The sequence below is a fragment of the Miscanthus floridulus genome, chromosome 17, assembly GCF_019320115.1.
Source record: "Miscanthus floridulus cultivar M001 chromosome 17, ASM1932011v1, whole genome shotgun sequence".
Lineage (NCBI taxonomy): Eukaryota > Viridiplantae > Streptophyta > Magnoliopsida > Poales > Poaceae > Miscanthus > Miscanthus floridulus.
This window is the reverse complement of record NC_089596.1, coordinates 105776624-105796564: the sequence shown is the minus strand read 5'-3', so window position 1 is coordinate 105796564 and position 19941 is coordinate 105776624. Positions and strand designations below refer to the sequence as shown.

The 19941-nt window shown below is 47.0% G+C and overlaps 3 protein-coding genes across 4 annotated transcripts; 2 read left to right on the top strand and 1 right to left on the bottom strand.

Moving 5' to 3' along the window:
* Window positions 1-4675: 4675 nt before the first annotated feature.
* Window positions 4676-8838, top strand: LOC136516316 (uncharacterized). Of its 2 annotated transcripts, XM_066509675.1 has the most exons (3): window positions 4676-4873; window positions 6322-6435; window positions 6565-8838. In XM_066509675.1, exon 3 carries the CDS (start codon window positions 6734-6736, stop codon window positions 8516-8518), a length of 1785 nt encoding a protein of 594 aa, XP_066365772.1. In that variant the 5' UTR covers window positions 4676-4873; window positions 6322-6435; window positions 6565-6733; the 3' UTR covers window positions 8519-8838. The 2 variants fall into 2 exon arrangements, with proteins under 2 accessions (XP_066365772.1, XP_066365771.1); XM_066509674.1 differs by having other exon boundaries at window positions 6322-8838.
* Window positions 8839-12264: 3426 nt separating this feature from the next.
* Window positions 12265-16064, top strand: LOC136518873 (calcium-dependent protein kinase 1-like). The gene is made up of 8 exons (XM_066512557.1): window positions 12265-13145; window positions 13548-13691; window positions 13822-13974; window positions 14173-14288; window positions 14390-14557; window positions 14870-14997; window positions 15092-15191; window positions 15614-16064. The coding sequence occupies exons 1-8, from the start codon at window positions 12413-12415 to the stop codon at window positions 15698-15700; spliced, it is 1629 nt and encodes a 542-aa protein (XP_066368654.1). The 5' UTR covers window positions 12265-12412; the 3' UTR covers window positions 15701-16064.
* Window positions 16065-16218: 154 nt separating this feature from the next.
* On the bottom strand, window positions 16219-19723 carry LOC136518874 (probable protein ABIL4). The gene is made up of 9 exons (XM_066512558.1): window positions 18927-19723; window positions 18699-18781; window positions 17925-18075; window positions 17741-17840; window positions 17567-17647; window positions 17401-17470; window positions 17260-17294; window positions 17057-17145; window positions 16219-16946 (listed from the first exon to the last, which is right to left on the bottom strand). Exons 1-9 carry the CDS (start codon window positions 19053-19055, stop codon window positions 16791-16793), a joined length of 894 nt encoding a protein of 297 aa, XP_066368655.1. The 5' UTR covers window positions 19056-19723; the 3' UTR covers window positions 16219-16790.
* Between the last annotated feature and the right edge of the window lie 218 nt (window positions 19724-19941).

Genomic DNA, 19941 nt, shown 5'->3' with positions numbered 1-19941 from the left:
GTCAGTAAGATCTGAAGGTTGTGAGCTTACTAGTACCTCGTTGTAATAATACATATATTTTTCATGTGAGATGTGCCATGTGGCACTGTGGCAGCATGTGGGTTTGGCTTGGCATGGCAGCGAGAAGGCGACAAGTGGCTTGGCAGATCGACGAGCAAAGAAAAGCAAGCATCAGCCGATGCAGCATGAGGAAGAAAGAAAAAGAAATGCACCGTACGTCGTCTACTAGGAAAGATTCCTGGGCATCAAGTAACGTGACAGCAACATAAACTTATATAATGCACCCGAGACGCGTGTAATATATCCCATTATCGGTCCTGTTTGGCTGGCTGAATTTAGCTAAAAAAATACTATTCCGACTAAAATATTGTAAGAGAAAAATATTGTTTCAGTTGAAAAAATAAGTTAAATAGTGCCGTTTTTAGAGTAAGGCGAACGGGGCCATTGTGTCAGTCGCCCCCATTTTGGGTTGCTAGCAAATAATCACATGCTTAAGACTATCTCCGACAACAATTGGATCTGCCGATCTAGAAGCATATAATGGTCCTCTTCGGCTGGTAGAATTTTAGCTAAAACTGACTAAAAAATATTATTCTTACTAAATTATTGTGAGAAAAAAATACTATTCTAACTAAAAAAATCGAACAAATCGAATATGGGTAAACCGAACGGAGCCCTTCTGAATTGCCGTCGTCGAGGTCGTTGCGAGTCTGCATCATGTACAGCATCCTCGTACTTGTTTTGAGCCACCGGCCAGCAAAGAGAGAGGATCAGAGAGAGAGAAAAAAAGTTTCTTTAGGTAAAAAAAAAAGGTTTTCACCGTAGCAATACTAATAACAGTGCAATGAGCAACTAGAAAACGCAAAAGTCATGTTATCAGCCGCCGGGCCATGGCGACCCTAGTAGCTACTGTTTGTTTAACTTATAAATCGTATTTTTTTATAATGAATATTATTTTTTCTTTTACATTAAATTAACTAATAGTACTTTCGATCATAGCTAATCAGCCAAATAAAAAGGACTGCGAGACAGCCAAAGGAAAATAGAGAAAGGAGTGATTTGAGAGGCAGCACTCGCTACGACTCTGAGAAGAGAGAGATCAAGAGAAGGAAAGAGGCATCGGGAGAGGATATGCTCATGGAGTGGTTCTGTTGTACTCTGGACGGTACCAAAATGGCTGCTTTTGACGTGGACGTGCCAAGAATGCAGAGACCAATGCCCCAACGCAAGCAGAAAAAAGATATCCTGCAGGGCGCTGCAACAGCCGGTGGAGCATGTGGCATGCGGGGATTGGAGATTGGTTTTGGTGAGAAAAGTATATTTTTATTTTTTACAATCAAGTATTTTTAAATTCAACTAAATCTATATAACAAATATACTAACATTTATAATATCAAAAAAGTATTATTAGATTAGATATAATATATATTTTCATAGTAAATCTATTTGGAATATAAGGGTTGACATTATATTTTTATGTGCTCAGTTAAACTTTTTTAAAAAAAACTTCATTCAAATTTATAATTGCACTCCTTTTAGGATACAAAGGGAGTACTAATATGGTGCTTAGTTTGAAGAATTACTCTATCTTGATATACGGTGGTGCATCACGAGTCTCTCTCAAATTTGGTGGAACGACTCCATTTCTCATTCTAACAGTAGTTATTAGCTTGTGACAAATGATGAGATGATGCATCGATCTATTTAATTGCAGAAACCAAACAAAAAAATGAGGAATGAGTAGATGATGGACTTAACTCATTTTATTAAACTAAACACTCTATAAGTATACTACTCTCCGTTGCAAACCTTGCTTGCAAGGCCTGAATACAAAAAGGTTGCTGCTAAAATTGGCAATGGACCTTTTTTCCAGAGGGATGGACAATGAGTACAGTATTTATCTTGAGAACAGAGAAGACACCATAAGAGAGAGGAAAGACGAGTGCACAGCACAGATGGCAGGTGCTCTCTTCGTTCCTAAATAATTGTCATCGTTGACGTGCATGCCACAAGTTTAACTCAATTAGTAAAAAATACGGGCAACATTTATATCACCAAATAAATTTATTAAAAACTAGATTCAAAAATCTTTCTAATAATACTAATTATATATCATAAATATTAATATTTCTTAATATATATTTAATCAAAGTTATTTCTCGAAAAACAAAAATGACATGTATTTAGCGACTGAGGAGTAAGCTATCTTGCCTAGCTACACTCACCGAGCACAGCAGGTAGCTTACGGTAGGTGTTGAGAATTGACTCATTGAGAGATGCAAGGAGTACGTACATACATCACTCCTAGCTACGTATAGTAGCGAGTGACAGTATTGTGCAAGTAACGACGAGACAGGTGATAGGGGGTGATAGCATCAGCATATAGCATATGATAGCACAGCATTATTGAGCCGATGGATGGGCGAGCTGGGCTCAAGGAAAGGAAAGATAGAAAGAAAGAAAGATAGATAGATAGATTCTCCATTGCCGGTTGCCGCAAGCTTTGGGCTTTGCTCTCTGCTCCTCCTCCTCCAGTCCTCCCTCCCTCTCTCTCTCTCTCTCTCTCTCTCTCATGACTGATGCTAGGCAAAAGGGAGGGCTACTAGATACAAGAAGCCGCCTCATCATCCGTCCCGTCATTAGCAGCAAGAAATGGAATTTGTTCGGTCAGGCAGCACGCACGGCAAGGGCATCCAAAAGGGGCGGCCATGCGCAGCTCGTTAAGCACCGCCATTCAGTTGCTCCATCCGGTCAAACACGTACCTAAATGCATATTATATATATATATATATATATATATATATATATATATATATATATATATATATATATATATAGGGAGAGGCTATTCAGTAGCCGGCTACAAAATAAGTTATTCTGTAGCCACCTCCATTTACTATAATTTTATATACTAATTTACCATAATGTCAATACATATTTACGATAGTTGAGTTACTATAACACATGGGGATATTTACCATAACATTATATTAAACCACTTCGTAAGGAGTTACTATAATCTCGTAAATTAACATAGTAATTATCATAACTCAAAGTGGCTACAGAATAAGTTATTCTGTAGCCAGCTACAGGATAGTAGTTCTCTCTCTCTCTCTCTCTCTCTCTCTATATATATATATATATATATATATATATATATATATATATATATATATATAATGCACTTTCATTTTTTTCCTTTTGTTTTATTTTATTTTAGTAGACATCATTATCATGAGATTGAAAGTTCAATTTGGAGTAGTTTTATGCTCACTTGATGACAAAATTACTACTTCTTGCCACTTGCTGCTACTGCCTCTGTTTCGAAAAGAATGTACCTCTAGGTTTAGATTGAGTCGAGTTTCTTAATTTTGACTAAATTTATTTATTGAAAACATTATTAAAATTTAACTTTAAATAGATCTACCATGAAAATACACATCATTATTTTAAAATAGATTTAATTGAACTTTAAAATATTTAACTTCTTAGAGAGTAATTGTATATATATAAAAATTTTGTAAAAATATTCTGCTCGGAAGAAACTGTACAATTTTTATATAACAATCTGGAGTGCCTTTTGAGCTGGAGCAGACGGCGGCTTTCCTTCGTCGCTCTGAACTGACGGGCACCGGCAGGTCACCAACACGTCCAAAGGCGGCGGGCCCCAGCGGCGCGCGCACCACGGACGGTGGCGGCGAACTGCTGCCGCCGCCCGCCGGCACGGCACACGCGCACATGCCAGCCCTGCCCCGTGACACGGACACGCGGGGCCCGTGCAACAGTATCGGCCTGGGGGCGTAGCCGTGGGACCCAGACGACGTGACGTCCCGTCTCACACCGCTCCGCTCTCATATACCCAGTAAGCAAGCAATGGTAAAATGGTAAAAAAGCAGCCGCGATAGAGATGACAACGGGTGCGGTGCCCGCGCTACGTCCGCGCCCACCAACTAAATCTCTCGTTCGCGCCCGCGACCCGCCACGGGCAACAAACCACGCCCGCGCCCTCTATCCGCGGGCATGCCCGTGTGCCCGCCAGGTTGAGCATATATATAAATCATAGTGCATTACAAGAGATACGAAGATACATATTTACAACAAATCGTATATATATATATATTTGCTTGTAGGTCCCACATGTCAGACCTGTGGGGTGGGTCTGGCGAATAAGCGGGCGAGGATAGCAAATTTCTTTGCCCACGAAGAACTATCCTCCCGCGTCCGTGCCCGCAGGCAAGAAGTGGTGTCCGTATCCTTGCCCATCGAGTTCCATGCCCACGGACATGCGGGTATTCTGTGCCCGTTGCCATCTTTAGCCGCGAAGATCAATTCCTCGTGGCAAAGCGAATTCGACGAGCTCCCGTGGGTTTGAACCTTTTAGTAATGGATTCTGATTGATTTGAGGTGAATTCAAATAAAAATCTGAAATTGAGCTTCATTGAAATATTTGCCGAAGAAGGAAAAGAAAACGCAGGAAATGTAACTGCAGCGGGAAGAAAGTCAATGGCCAGCGAGCAGAGGCAGAGCGCAACAAATGTCATCATCGCCTTTTCTCCGCGGCGCGCGGGCGGGGTGGGTGGCTCCAGCGATTTGCCGCGGCCGGGCGTTGTGGCCGCGGCGCCACCCCACCACGTCCCCCCTCCCGCAGCCGCTTTATTATAAGCCGCCTGCGCTGCGCCTCCTCCGGCTGCCCCCCTCGCTTCGCGTGCTCGATTTATCCCCCCGTGCCGCCCTGCGCACACCACCAAACCACCAACACCGTCCACCAGACGCCGCCCGCCGCCCCCCATCCCTGTCCCCGTCCCGGCTCCCGCGCGCGGCCGCCGCATCCGTCCGTCCGGGTCTCTCGTCTCCCCCGCTCCGCTGCCGCCAGGTGAGCTACGCCTCCTCCTCCTCGCCTTCCTTCCTTCCTTCCTTCCTGTGCTGTTTGGCGCTTCCTTCTCTCTGTCGCGGCGCTTCCTTCTCTCTGTCGCTGGATTCGGTGCTGGAGCCAGCCGGGGAAACGCATGAGGGGCCTTGGCTTTCGGGATGGTCGCGGAGCGGGGGTAACCACCGGCGACCCCCTGCCTTCCTTCCTCATGCTATTTTGTGCGTATACGCGTTGATTGAAACTCTGTTGTCACCAATTCCGTTCCTCCCGGCGCCGGAAGAAAACTAGGAGCTTCTCCATTTGTTCGTTCCTTCTCTTGTTATTGTTTCGTTTCCCGGTTTGGCTTTAGGCAGAGAAGAGATCTGGTCTGCTCCCGGCGTTCCGGTAGGTACCCAGTGCTCCGCTTCGGCAGAGGCGCTGCTGGCTCCGGCCGGATCTGTAGCCACCGCCGTTCGTGTGTCTAACATGTAAAACGATGGAGGATTTGTCTGTCTCCCTGTGACTCCCTCCGCGGCGTCCTTGGCTGTTGCTTCCAATGCGCTCCACGAGACCCTCTCTGCCGATTCCTTCAGTTTCAAAATAGAGTTCGAGTTCAAATTGCTCTCCTTTATTTAGTTTTTTTTCCCTGTTCTTATTGTCAACTTGTTCTTGCCTCCCCCAGTTTGTTTTATCTTCAAATTTCACGTGCACTGCAAATACTAGCGCTGGTATGTGGTATTCCTCCTCCATTGAAAAGAAGACACTTGGAGGAGGAAAAAAAAGAATATTTATTTACAGAAGTGAAAAGATTGGTGTCGTCCTTGCGCTAGCTGTTCTTGTCGGATAAAAGTGTCTGTCTATTGCTCGGTACTATACTACTACACTGATGAAATTTCCTGCAAAGTGCAAACGACAGACAGACGGTGGAAGTGGCTGCGTGATAGCAAAGGATCTGCGCTGCAAGTTGTGTAGTGCGATCTGCACAGCACCCGCTACGTGCAATAGACTGTAGTTGCCCATCTACTTGTGATGCATCATGCAATCTGCAGTCCTGCACTGTGGTTTCGCGTGGTCATAGTTGCCATCATCTTTTACCGAACCTTTTTTTCCCCCTGTCTGCCTAGTGGTCACCTTTGTTAACCTTTCTGCTCATACATCATATAAACAGATTTTTGTAGTAGTACAAGAATCTAGGGTTATGGTTAAACAACTGTTATTTCGTACTACTTTGTGCTATATCAACCACACAAGGCATGTGGGGTTTGTTCAGTGGGCTATCTTGAACCTCTTGCCTAATGCTACTGTGGAGCCTCCTGTTTCTCTGTAAAGTACTGTTGATTTGTTTTGTGTTGCTAGTACTCACTCTTTGTCCACACAATAGGATGTGAAATTTTTCAAAAGCTGGTTTCACATCAGATTCTACCCTCTACCTGGCCTTTTCTAATCTACTATTGCTTTTTGTTAACCTGCAGGTCTATTGGCCCTTCCAGAAACTGAAGCTCAGCTCAAAACCTCACCATTCTCCTCTCATTCTTGAAAGTGGCGAGAAATGGATCGTGATGATGTGGCTGGCTTTGTTAGTGGAGGTTGCAAACATTCCTGCTGAGACTTCTAACCCAGTACAGTAGATGACAGTAGAGTTTTGATTTCCGGAAGTCAGGCAGCGGGTTCTTTTCTTTTCATCTTTGGTTATGTTTCTTGATTGGAATGGACAGGGCCTCCCTAAACTTTGGATCTGGTGGTAATATTAACTCCTTGAACGATCCTTGTCACTGGAGCACAGTTCAGCAAGCGGTTGAGTACAAAGGTTCTGCCATTGGCACACTACTGTATTCCAACTTCTCTAGAGACAATCTGAGAGCACTGAAAAGGAAGTGGGTTGCGATGGCTGGAGTGGAAGGTCCTGAAAACCCACTGCTCACCCTTGGTCTGGGCCGTTCACCAAGTTCCTCTGAAAATAGCAAGGTTAGCTCCCCCACAGCTTGCATGATGTCTCCATCTTCACTGAAAGAGACTGATGAGGAGTCATCAATGGATCTTGGTCTCAATTTTGATCTTTGTCTTGGTCATGATACTGCACATCATCACAAGAAGCCATGTGCTGAGCATGTGCCATCAGCAGGTGCTCCCAAATTGGATCTTCAGTTGAGTTTGTCCACTTGTTTGCCTGAATCAGCTGTGACCAATGCAAGTACTGCATCAATAAATGTTAATGATGGCTTAGAGACAGTGGCACCTAATTTGGCGACAGATGCTATTGGGGAAAAACTCGAGCCCTCCTCTAGTTGGGTTTTCAGGCATTATATAGCTTCATCATCATATGCTTCTGAAGCAACCTACAACTTTTCATTGCCAAAGATATCTGAAAAGGTTGATGCGGTGCCTTCTCCAGATGTCTCATCAGCCATTACAGTGAGTGTGAAAAGCCCAGCTGCCTGTACTTCTGGGGCAACTAACTCCCAAAAACGGAGCATTAACACTAAATGCTGCCAGTTCCCAGGATGTGAAAAAGGAGCAAGAGGAGCCTCTGGTTATTGTATTTCCCATGGAGGTGGTAGGCGATGCCAGAAACCTGGTTGCCAGAAGGGAGCTGAGGGAAGGACCATCTACTGCAAAGCACATGGTGGTGGTAGGCGATGCCAGTATCTTGGCTGTACGAAGAGTGCTGAAGGCCGCACTGAGCACTGCATAGCCCATGGTGGCGGTCGCCGTTGTAGTCAGGAAGGCTGTTCACGCGCCGCGCGTGGAAAGTCTGGCTTGTGCATCAAGCATGGAGGCGGCAAGAGGTGCCAGAGGGAGAACTGCAAGAGAAGTGCTGAAGGATACTCTGGCCTCTGCATCTCTCATGGTGGTGGAAGGCGCTGTCAATTTCCAGATTGTACAAAGGGTGCCCAGGGAAGCACAAAGTTCTGCAAGGCGCACGGTGGAGGGAAGCGCTGCACATTCCCCGGCTGTACCAAAGGAGCTGAAGGTAGCACTTCTCTCTGCAAGGGGCACGGTGGAGGTAAGCGCTGCTCCTACCAGGGTGGCGGTGTGTGCCCAAAGAGTGTCCACGGTGGGACGCAGTACTGTGTTGCTCACGGTGGTGGGAAGAGGTGCTTAGTCTCAGGCTGTACCAAGAGTGCCAGAGGGAGGACGGAATACTGTGTTCGCCACGGCGGTGGTAAGAGATGCAAGTTTGAGGGCTGTGCCAAGAGCGCGCAGGGGAGCACCGATTTCTGCAAGGCCCATGGCGGAGGCAAACGCTGCTCATGGGGCCAGGAGGGCTCAAGCTTTGGGGTTGATGGTCCGCCGTGTGACAAGTTTGCTCGTAGCAAGATTGGTCTTTGTGCAGGTCACAGCGCTTTGGTTGAGGATCACTGCGTCCATGGCGGCGGCTCATTAGGTCCTGCGATCAGACAGTTGACAGCTGATTGCAAGTCCGATGAGATGCAGGCTGCTGCAATGAAGGGCGATGCTGATATGGCGAACGGAGAAGACGAAGCTTTGCTGGGATGGAACGATGATGATTCTGTCGAGGCGCAGCCCAGTGCAACCCCGTTTCCAGAGGGCAGGGTTCATGGCAGTGGGCTGCTAGCTCTACTCTCCGGAAGAGGCCATGTCAGCGCCGCCAGTTGCTCTGTCAATGGCGCGGCCTCGACTTCGTCTGCCATGCGCACCTGGATGTGATGTTGTAGGGGGGCAATTTTCGTGGAGGATGGGTCGGTCGGTTTCCTGGGTTGGAGGTGTTGAGTAGTGTCGTTTGTGTCTTGGGGATCGCCAAAACTGTCCCTGCCGCAATGCTTGGATCCCGCATAAACAGCTGCCCCATGTAGCAGAAATAAGGGGGTGGCCAGGTCATAGTGTGAAGTCTGTCCAGTTATTGTTGTAATTAGTACTAATTAGTGTCGTTGTGGTGGTGTCTCTGTGTAGCGTGGCGTCTGCATTCTGTATTGCCCGTGATTGACTGCTCTATTAGCAGACAGAAATCTCAAGTTTGTTTGGTGTTCCATTGTGAAGTATTACTATCCTTGTGATAGTTTGCGTCGTAAGCATTGCAAGTTTGAGTCTTTTGAGTGAAAAGCAGGGTGGGGACTGGGGAGTGACCATTTGACCTTGTTTCGTTTAGCTTTGTAGTCCGAAAATTCATGTTGCTTCTGCTGGTATGGTTGGATTTTGAGAAGCCTGAGGACCTGGTGTGCCATCATCTGATTGCAAGAAACTATCTTGTTGTAAAACAATGAAAAAATAGTATATGCCGGTTTATTAGCCGAACAGAGTTGTTGTGAGAGAAAAATACTATACCATGACTGATAAGTGATAACAGTTCAAGCTTAACAGGGCAAGCATCTGTCGAGAGGAAGTGGTGCCTGGCCTGGTTTATTAGGAGCAATATATTAGTGGCAAGTCATGTAGTATGGGCTTCTCTGGAAGTTTGTATTGATTGCATTGCAAGCTGTAGGGGAGGCCGGCAGAGAAGCAGCGATTGAGCACACTGCACACACACTCCTCCCAGGCCTTTTTAGATCGTTGTAGGAATCAGTATTTGGCATTGTAGCACTTTTATTTGTATTTGATAATTATTGTCCAATCATGACCTAACTAGGTTTAAAAGATTCGTCTCGTAATTTACAATCAAACTGTGTAATTAGTTATTTTTTTTATCTACATTTAATACTCTATGCATGTGTCCAAAGATTTGATGTGATGGAGAGAGAATGAAAAAACTTGGAATCTAAACAAGGCACCAGTCCCAGTTAACCTGCTGTCCGGTCAGCAATTGGTCTTGTTCGCTGGTCTGGTTCCAGCGAACCGGCCGGCTGGTTCCCCTCTAGAGATTCAGCCAGTTTCAGCCACTACAGTGTTTTTCTTTCACAACAAACCAGCCGGAACAGTGTTTTTCAGTCAAGTTTCAGACCAGCGAACGGGGAGGTCGTAGCCCCAGGCCAGGCAGTCGAAATCGGGCAGCGATCGATCCTCAGCTTGTTCGTTTGGCTGTGGCTTGTCATAAACGATCGTAAATTTTCAGCCAGAATAGTATTTTTCTCTCACACAAACCAGCCAGCAGTACTTTTTTACGAACCAACAACGATACGAACCAGCCAACCGAACAGGCTGGTCCCAGCCAGTCAGAAATCAGAGTTGCAGCTCTGACACACAAGATTGCAAGGAATGAATTGACACCGATGCCGGTGGCGGTCACGGGGATCTGGCGCCGCGCTGGGCTGTCCGCGTCCGGATTTCCTTGAGAGGAGGGAAGCCAAGCACGAGCAGGACTTTGACTAGTGGGATTTGGTTTGACTTTGACATGGCTCTGCCTGTGACCTGAGTACCTGACAAGTGACAACGGGTGGAGTCGTCGTTGGAGAAGGCCAATCGTTTCCTGTCGGAGTCCGATGCCAGCAGACAGCCAGTGCGTTTCTCTCTGTTCATCTCGGGCGATTTGAGTGTCATTTTTGCAATTTTTTCGACCGACCGATCGGGCGAGCGCTTGTGCTCCGATCGGTCCGGGGTCCGGGGTCCGGGGCCCGGGTCTGGCTTCGACGAGGCGCGAGAGGTCCATCGGCATCCATGACATGAGAGGTGGACAGACAGGATTTGATGTGGACTCGGCACGCGCAACGCGCTGACGAGGTTGGTGAAGCGTTCTCTGACTCGGAGTTGTCAGTTTTTTTTAGCAGAAGATATCTCGGAGTTCAGTTTTTTTTTTTACGAAGCTGTGCACACAAAAGCAGATATCGATAATATCATAAATAACGTTAATAATGGAAACTATTGTTTATCTCCCATGCGCTTCGATCATTCAATCCATTGGTTGAGCTTGATTTGGCATGGCCCATCCCCCATGCGGCCCATGGACTTATCGGGTGAATGATGAGAGGACGGACAGAAAGAGGCAGACGCGGGGTGAGGTGATTGTACCAGACTACCAGTTGTGTCCCGTCCCGTCCCGGTGCCGGCGGGCGGCGGCTATGCGGGTGTTTGGCGAAATTAAAATTTTTGTACGTATGTTTTTGATATATCGGAAGGGGTTTTCGGATGTTAATAAAAAAAACTAATTACATAGCTTGTCTGAAAACCGCGAGACGAATTTATTAAGCCTAATTAATCCATTATTAGCGTATGTTAGTTACTGTAGCACTTATGGCTAATCATGGACTAATTAGTCTTAAAACATTCGTCTCGCGATTTCCAACCAAACTGTGCAATTAGTTTTTTTCGTCTATATTTAATACTCCATGTATGTGCCGCAAGATTCGATATGATAGTTTGAGATGAAAATTTTTGGGAACTAAACCAGGCCTATGAGCCTATGGCTACAGCTACTGGACTCTCTCCAATATGCATCACCTTACTCATATCCAAAATACCTGCTTCACGGCAAAAAAACGCCCTACAACAGAGTAGGCAAAAGGGAGGATCTATTTTGCGTCGAAGGTGAGAGAACTCAAATCTGTGTCTGTCTCACTCCTCGACCCAAATATGCGCCGTGACCAAGTTTGGCCTTCAGGAGACCGCACAGTAGGCGCCAGGGTGGGGCGGCGAGGCAGGCCCGTGACGGGGAGCCGCCGGCGCGGCCGACGCTGCTAGGCGGGCCCACGGAAGATGACGGCGAGTCAAGCCCGCGACAGAGAGCGACTGGCTCGGCGCTTGACGGCGAGGGAAGCGAGCGGCGCATGCAGGGATCTGTTCGGGGGTCTCCTTTTGGGTCTGCTGTCGGAAAACGGAAGGTTTGGGTGCGTAACCCTTTTTTCCTGCGTGACCCAGACGAACGAATGCATCTCGTATTTAGGTGGGGGCTGATGGAGACGGTCTTGAGCTACCATAACCGGAACACGCGTGCACGGTGGTTTGAGTCATCGTCTCCACGTCACGGGATGGGATCATGGATCCATGGACAGGAGGATACTGAGGAACCTTAAGGCCTCCGTAAAAAAAACGCAATTCTAATTTTGTATAGATTCAGAGCCAGAATTGTGTGTGTGTGTGTTTTTTTTTTTTTTGACAGGGGAGTAACTGAAAAAAAAGGGTGCTAGTTTGGCTTTTGGTTCCGGTAACAGTACTCATTGCAGCGAACAGCCACGCGAGCCCACCGTTGCAATGTGCGGTCTACGGTGAGGACACTAGTGTGAGTTGTCCAGGCTGCAGACACACTCGAAAGACCGGACCGCCGATGTCTGCAACTGCAACTGCAACTGCAACTGCAAGCGGAGGGAGAGGGCGCGTGGCGTCCGTCTCCGTCAACGCCCGGAAACCGCGACGCAGCTGCCTCCAAAGCACACACTCGAACGCTGCGGGCTGCTCAGCTCCAGCAGGCATCAGCTCTGGCACGCTCGCTGGCTCCCCCGCCCCACCGCGTCCGTGGAGAGGAGACGGCGACCGGTCGCCCGCCGACCCGTGCGTCTCCACGCGCAAACCCTCCACCCCTGACCAAACCAAAGCCTCCACTGCTGCTTCCTCCTCGTCTTCCTCCTCCACCTCAACTGCCCATGCTCCCTCCAGTCCCCTCCTCCTGCCCCAAATCCTCTTCGGCCCCTCTATCAGGCCTCTCCCGCAGCTCCTGATCACACTCGCTCGCGTGCCATGGGCGGCCGCGCCTCGCGCCACCGCGCGCAGCCGCACGACCAGTCCTCCAACCACGCCTCCTCCCAGCCTCCGCAGCCGCCGCCCAAGCACCACCACCACAACCCCAACAAACCCAAGCAGCAGCAGCAGCCACCTCCGCGTCCTCCGCCGCCACACCATGCTCCTCCCCCCGCCCCCACATCCGCCTCCCCCGCCCCCGCCCCGGGCGGGGCGACGAACATCGGCCGCGTGCTGGGCCGCCCCATGGAGGACGTGCGCGCATCCTACACGTTCGGGCGTGAGCTAGGCCGGGGCCAGTTCGGCGTGACCTACCTAGCCACGCACAAGCCGACGGGGCGGCGGTACGCGTGCAAGTCCATCGCCACACGCAAACTCGCGCACCGGGACGACGTGGACGACGTCCGCCGGGAGGTGCAGATCATGCACCACCTCACGGGCCACCGCAGCATCGTCGAGCTCCGGGGCGCCTACGAGGACCGCCACTCGGTCAACCTCGTCATGGAGCTCTGCGAGGGCGGGGAGCTCTTCGACCGCATCATCGCCCGGGGGCACTACTCCGAGCGCGCCGCCGCCGCGCTCTGCAGGGAGATCGTCTCCGTCGTGCACAGCTGCCACTCCATGGGGGTCATGCATCGCGACCTAAAGCCCGAGAACTTCCTCTTCCTTAATAAGAGGGAGGACTCGCCGCTCAAGGCCACGGATTTTGGGCTCTCCGTCTTCTTCAAGCCCGGTAACTAACTAATCCCCTTCGCTCTTCACTACTGTGTTCACAGGGATATCCATTGTTTTCGGATGCCTTTTCGATTTCAGTCCTACTCACTATGTATGATTCTGCTTCGATTCGATTACTCACTATGTATGTATGATTCTGCTTCGATTCGATTACTCACTATGTATGTATGATTCTGCTTCGATTCGATTCCATAGATACAGATAGATGTTCATCCTCATCCTCATGTGGGGATTCAGCACATACCAAGACGAGGAATCATTGTTGTTTGATTGCCTTGTGCTTTAACTAGAGTCTAGAGGAGGAATCGTTGTTGTTTGGTCTCAGCGATGCAGCTCCCACTCTGTAGCGTGTCCAACTCAACTCAAACTGAAAACGATCGATGATTGGATTGCAATGCAGGCGAGCAGTTCAGGGATCTTGTCGGGAGCGCCTACTACGTCGCCCCGGAGGTGCTCAAGCGGCGATACGGAGCTGAGGCGGACATATGGAGTGCCGGAGTTATCCTCTACATCCTGCTATCCGGCGTCCCTCCTTTCTGGGCCGGTACGTCCCCCTGCGCTCTGCTGCATAAACCAGCCAGCCACATCTTGATGCCAATGCCATTGTCACCTTACTAACACGACACGGATGCTCTGTCTTCTTTCTCCCTTGGTTTTGGTTTTGGTTTTACCAGAGAACGAGGATGGCATATTTGATGCTGTTTTGCGAGGTCATATTGATTTCGCATCTGATCCCTGGCCGTCCATATCAAATAGCGCAAAAGATTTGGTCAAGAAGATGCTGCGCCAAGATCCCAAGGAGCGGCTTACTGCTGCTGAAATTTTGAGTAAGTATCAAACTCGGCCTTTGCCTCTCCCATCCATTGCCAATCCTGGTTCTATTGATTGGGGTGCTCCCATCATGCAAAGTGCACTGCTGATTCATCTTCTTCTCTGTAAAAGTTTTTCTGCTCTCTTTGCAAACTGAGCCGTCATTCTTGCATTTTTTGCATATAGTGTCTCAATCTAATACATTAAGCACACAGACCATCCATGGATTAGAGAGGATGGAGAGGCCCCAGACAAGCCACTAGACATTACTGTAATAAGCAGAATGAAGCAGTTCCGGGCGATGAACAAGCTTAAGAAGGTTGCCTTGAAGGTAAACGATCTTCCGGATTTTTGTTACCGTTTCTCTCCTTTTTAGCACTCCAGTCCTTAATAATGCACGGTACATCTTGACATCGCTTCTGTTACAATCAGGTCGTTGCAGAGAACTTGTCAGAGGAAGAGATCGTGGGCTTGAAAGAAATGTTCAAATCCCTGGATACTGATAACAGTGGGACAATAACACTGGAAGAATTGAGAGCTGGTTTACCAAGGCTCGGCACCAAAATCTCTGAATCAGAAATAAGGCAGTTGATGGAAGCGGTAAACTCTTATCTTGTAGCCCCATAGCCTTAAATCATAATGCTTCCCTTATTCACATAATGTTATGCAATTACCTGTTATGTGAAAATGCCAGTAGTGCACAAAAGGGTTGTAGTCTCTTATTTGATAAGGGAGGAAATAAAATACACCATATGACTTTAGTCAGTATGACGATGTTCTGTGAATTTGGACCTTTCACATTTCTAGTAGTCTGACAGATCCAGTGCTTTTCGTTCCAGCTCTTGTTCATTATCTCCAGAACCATTCTGGGACTGTTTCCACTCTTTTTAATTGTTTTCCATTCATGAACAGGCTGATGTTGATGGAAATGGTACCATAGATTATGTTGAATTCATATCAGCAACAATGCACATGAATAGACTAGAGAAGGAGGATCACATATTTAAAGCATTCGAGTATTTTGATAAGGACCATAGCGGGTAATTTCACTTCGAACTCTACCTTTTCGTTACTTATGTACTGAGTTTGACCTTTAACATTAACTTTGCTTGTTGCTTGCACATTCCTGTACAGGCACATTACAGTTGATGAGTTGGAAGAAGCTCTGAAGAAGTATGATATGGGTGATGAGGCAACAATTAAAGAAATTATTGCTGAAGTAGATACAGATCACGTGAGTAATTCCAAGAAACCCAAAATAATCTCACTTGCTATTGTTTCATACAAAGCCTTATCACCGTTTTGATCTTGGAGACTTTTGGCACGTTCATGGAGATTTTGTTTTTAAAAAACAGTAGTTTTTTTAATGCAATAAAGTAACGAAATTTATTTAAACCTATAACAAGCTCCTTGAGTCTGAATAGTGGTTCAACTTGTTTCACTAGTAATCAAGAAACCACTGTCTTTACCATACATTTCCTGGTAAGCTAAACCATCATGTTATCAGGTCTTCTCTTAACAATTTGAACTATATGGCTCACTTTGTTAAGAAAAGACTCATGATGAGTGAACTAAGTGCTTAGTTCCTATTTAAGTTCACATGAATTGCTTAGTTCAGTCACTAAGTGCTATATGTCCTTTGGTTTTACCACTTAGGATGGGAGAATCAACTACCAAGAGTTTGTTGCCATGATGAAGAATAATAGCCCCGATATTGTTCCAAATCGGAGGCGCATGTTTTAAGGGTATCCTACATTTAATTGAAAAAAAGGCTTCTAAGATATTTTCCACGGTCAAAGAGGATAGCAACTCAAACTCGGAAGTGGAATTCAGCCAGGCATCTGTGCAATGATATTCCATACTTGGATAAGTAACCAGTCATGGTTGACTGCCTTTGTGTGCCCATCTACATGGATGGTAGGAGGCTCTTTCTGGCGCTTCCATGTTCCATCTCATCTTATGATTTTTTCATGTATCCTTAATGAGGTGTGCCTTACGGTCTAATGTTTCCTGCCTCTGGATCTTTTATGTAAAAAAAATGGGCTTGTAAAACAGTTCCAAATTATCATATCAGGCAAAAAGTAATGCAATGTGCCATCTGATCGTCTCTCCTCTTGTTTTTTTCTTCTTGGTCACTGGATCATTTATGTGAGAACCTAGCTTTGTATGACAGTCCCAGATGATGATACCAGACAAGATTATACTTTGTAACGAACATAGCTAGACTTTTAATTTCCATTTCCTACAGTGCAAAGTACTGGAACCATAATGTATCATAATAGTATTGTTTAGCTGAACTTCCAAATATTTAAGACTTTCTGTGACCAAATTCATTGCTGTAGAGTAGTTCGAACGGCACAAAGCCGAAAATAATAAGTTGGTACAGGACACCAGCCACTTCACATGTTCACATGAGCAGGTTTGAGCACTTTCGATGCTTTCTCAAATTAACACAGGAGCAAATTGTAATTGCCCACTGTCCAAAAGGCATGTACATATCTTGAAATGGGCAGGCATTCATCAGCCAAAAGCTACTGCTCTTACAGAATAGAAAATCAACTCTGGAAGGCTATTTCCAAGATGCATTTATTTATGCTAAATGCCAAAGCTTCATTACACGACGAGGATGTTGTATGAGCTTATGTGAAATCATTACATTTCGGTCATCTGCAAGATGACATACTCTGAAATGAAATACGACTAACAGAATACTCAGGCTCTAAACCATCAGCATACCCAACGCATAGCGATAGGTCAGATGTACAATAATTGGCTTCCGTTCCTGCACGAAATGAAATTTTCAGTGATGTCGCCCCAATCAAATGTGAGCTTGTCAGCGAACTGCGATCTTTTTCATCTTCGATGATTTGTGCTTAATGAAGAGAGCCGCTAGCATGCTTTTAGTGCCAACAGGGGCCTTTTGGATTGCACGACCTTTAGGGTTGTCGAAGGAATGAAATGTTGAAAATTCCTTTACACCAGATTGGTTCTGAAAATAAAGGCATGGCTTATTAATTAGCAGGTGAAATAAAAAAAAAACTATGCACAGTGAGACCTTTTAAACAAAAAAGATACAGATTATGTCATATTCGAGCTTACCTTAGTGCCAACCTTTTGCATAGCATCAGAACTGGTGCTCCTGTTAAACTGCAGAGGCCTGCGCATAGGAGAAGCAGACCGCTCCTTACCTGAAACATGAGAGATTCATATGGAGCATTCAATCTCTGCACACAAACTAAACAGAAAACAACATACAGGAAATTAAACTGCAGTATGATTATGACACAGAAGGATTAAATCACCTGATGCAGGTTTTGATGGTGCTGTGTCCACTAGGCTGCACAGAAGCAGAGTTAAATCAGAAGTACATAAACCCCATTGCATTAACGAACAAACAATAAGAATTTTATACAAAGCTGAATAAAAAATGGAAGAATTCTTACGCAAATGTAGGTTTATGTGTGTTTGCTTTGGTGCTGTTCTCTGAAGACAAATGCCAGGACAGGGTTTTTGCTGCACCAACAAAATAATTTTTTTTTTTGTTTAATATGGTACATTGCATGCCTTGAAACTTCATCATGAGCAAAGAGAATAGACAAGAAGGCCCACCAGAGGCATAAGGTCTAGGCTTAGACTCCTGATCAGAGTCTGCTTGCTGGTGTCCATGCGCCGGGGATCTTTTATAACCAGCTAGCTTGGCAGATAAAAATGGAGAGTCAAAATTCAGCACCCTTTCTTTTGTAATCAAACAGTGTGTGAGCTCTTAGTTTTACATTCACTTACGTGGTAGGATATAATGCTTGTGGTGTTTAATGTTTGCTCCCATCATTTGCTGCTGCCTGAGGCCTTCTTTGTCCGTGTAGACTTGGCATGTGAAGATTTGCTACAGATTTGAAAATAGATCAGCATTTGAACTGGCATGGTTTCCTCGCCCTACAATGCAAGTGTTGCAGATAAGTGGCATTACCTGGTTCAGGCGTGCGACTTTCAGTTCATAAGTTGACACCTCAGAAGCTTGCTGTTCGAAAAGATCAGTCAATTTGTAGGCAACAGTACCCAGATGATCAACCGCGTTGACGACGGCTCGTACAGCATAATCTTTCAAGTTGTCCAGCACCCTGACATAAGTTAACAACTTCAGTTGTCATAATATGGTCAGTGAATCTGAATGTTACTACAACTGAAAATGTCCTGTGTTGAAATAAGAGTACTACAAGTTCAAGTTCAGTACACCATCGATTCATTAATAAAAGATATGAAAGTGCGCATCCTATATTTCTGAAATTTATTCTGCGTTGTGAAACAAGAGTGGGGACCCTGTTGCTAAAATTTCAATGCGGTGACAAAATTCAGACTAGAAACAGTAGGCAGGCAGTTGTCAGGTAACTCCAAAATTCCAGATGACACCAAAAATTTATATCCTTCTCTAGCCAGTAGAGTTTGTATTCTAGCCACATCTCCACATCAAGTCCCTTCCTCACACCTGTTGCCGTCCTTGCCTTAGTTGGCTCAGTCCTCTACACCTATCATACGTAGTTGGGTAGTTGCTACCAGCACATGCTGCACCCACGCTTCGATTGAATTATTCAACCCTTAGGCGAAATGACAAAATAGTGCTAGATACAGCATGCAAGATGCAATTGTACGAGGAGCAACCATGGCTGGCCGCTGTGGTAAGAAGCGGGTGCTAAATTCCTTCACCCTTGTGGCAACGAAATGCAGGAGCAGGAACGCGACTCACATCTGCTTCTGCTCGCTGTTGAGGTAGGACTTCTCGCAGTACTCGGAGGCGGAGTAGAGCTGCGGCCGCAGGTTCTTGAGCTCCTGCACACCATCACGAAGCAGAAATCCAGCCGGATCCCCGGTGAGACGGAGCAGGAATTAGTTTTCTTTTTTTTTCTTAAAAAAAGGGAACATTTTTGTGTGTGCGTGTATGGATGGATCTAGGAATGCGGGGTTCGGGGAACACCTGCAGGGCCTTGATGAAGCTCTTGCTGCGCTCCATGGACGCCTCATCGACGGTGGTGGGGCCGGCCCCGGTCCCCGCGACCCCGCCCCAGGCGCCGGCCGCCGGCGGGCAGTGCTGCCCCGGCTGCATTCCCCCTTACTCTCTCCCGCTCCGGCGGCGGGCGTGCCGGCGAGGGAAGCAAAGAACGGACACCGGCAGGGAGGGCCGAGGAGGCGGAGAGGGGAAGTCAAGGAAGCGCTCCACTGGCACTGACTCGGTGGGCGGAGTGGGGTGGAGCGGAAGCGAGCGATGCCTCGCCAACTCCCGCTCGACGCAAGCTTATTCTACTGCCACTGCCAGTGCCACCGGCAGTCTCTCTCTCTCTCCTGTTGACTCTTCGCGCGTGGGGGCGTGCGCGTGCCCTTGTTGCCGTCGGGCTCTGGCGGTGGTCCGCGGAGGAGGAGGAGGAGGGGTGAGGGGTCCGGGAGGAGCGACCGCAGCGGTGGCCTTGATGGCGACGGACGCGGGGCCGCCGCCGGTCTGGTCTGGATTTGGAGGTTTTGCGATCTGGCAGGGGAATCATTGCTCACTCATCGCGCACTCGCGCCTCCCCTGCCTCGCTGGTTGTTTGGTTCCTTCGCTTGTCGAATTTGCCTCCGACTGACCACCGGCGCACTGACTGTACCCGCACCCGCCGTGGTCCGTGGATGGATCTTCGCTGTCTTTGTGAACGCCGTTTTCACCGCAAGATTTTCATGCTACATTCCCATTTTGATTTTTCTCTGATGGTAACGAAACAATTAATGCCAGATTTCTATACATGGAGACAGTTAATATCAGATTCCTATGATTGTAATAACGAAATAATTAATGTCAGGATGCTAAGATTTTTAATCAAATAGGAGTAGCTGTTAGGTTAACCCCACCTATCTATAAGCTGACTATTAGTATATGTTTGGAAATTGGTTAACTGGAATAGCCGAAGACCGAAATTTGTTATTTTTGCGGGGGTCAAATTTGGTTCACAGATAATGAT

What these genes read in the sequence shown, in the direction of transcription:
- LOC136516316 (XM_066509674.1), top strand. Translation starts at nt 6,557, where the DNA reads ATGGACAGGGCCTCCCTAAACTTTGGATCTGGTGGTAATATTAACTCC.
- LOC136518873 (XM_066512557.1), top strand. Translation starts at nt 12,413, where the DNA reads ATGGGCGGCCGCGCCTCGCGCCACCGCGCGCAGCCGCACGACCAGTCC. An exon ending in CGTCCCTCCTTTCTGGGCCG is followed by an intron (nt 13,692 to 13,821) that starts GTACGTCCCCCT and finishes TGGTTTTACCAG; the next exon opens with AGAACGAGGATGGCATATTT. An exon ending in TAAGGCAGTTGATGGAAGCG is followed by an intron (nt 14,558 to 14,869) that starts GTAAACTCTTAT and finishes ATTCATGAACAG; the next exon opens with GCTGATGTTGATGGAAATGG.
- LOC136518874 (XM_066512558.1), bottom strand. Translation starts at nt 19,055, where the DNA reads ATGCAGCCGGGGCAGCACTGCCCGCCGGCGGCCGGCGCCTGGGGCGGG. An exon ending in GCCTAGACCTTATGCCTCTG is followed by an intron (nt 17,471 to 17,566) that starts GTGGGCCTTCTT and finishes TTGTTGGTGCAG; the next exon opens with CAAAAACCCTGTCCTGGCAT. An exon ending in ACCATCAAAACCTGCATCAG is followed by an intron (nt 17,146 to 17,259) that starts GTGATTTAATCC and finishes CTCATGTTTCAG; the next exon opens with GTAAGGAGCGGTCTGCTTCT.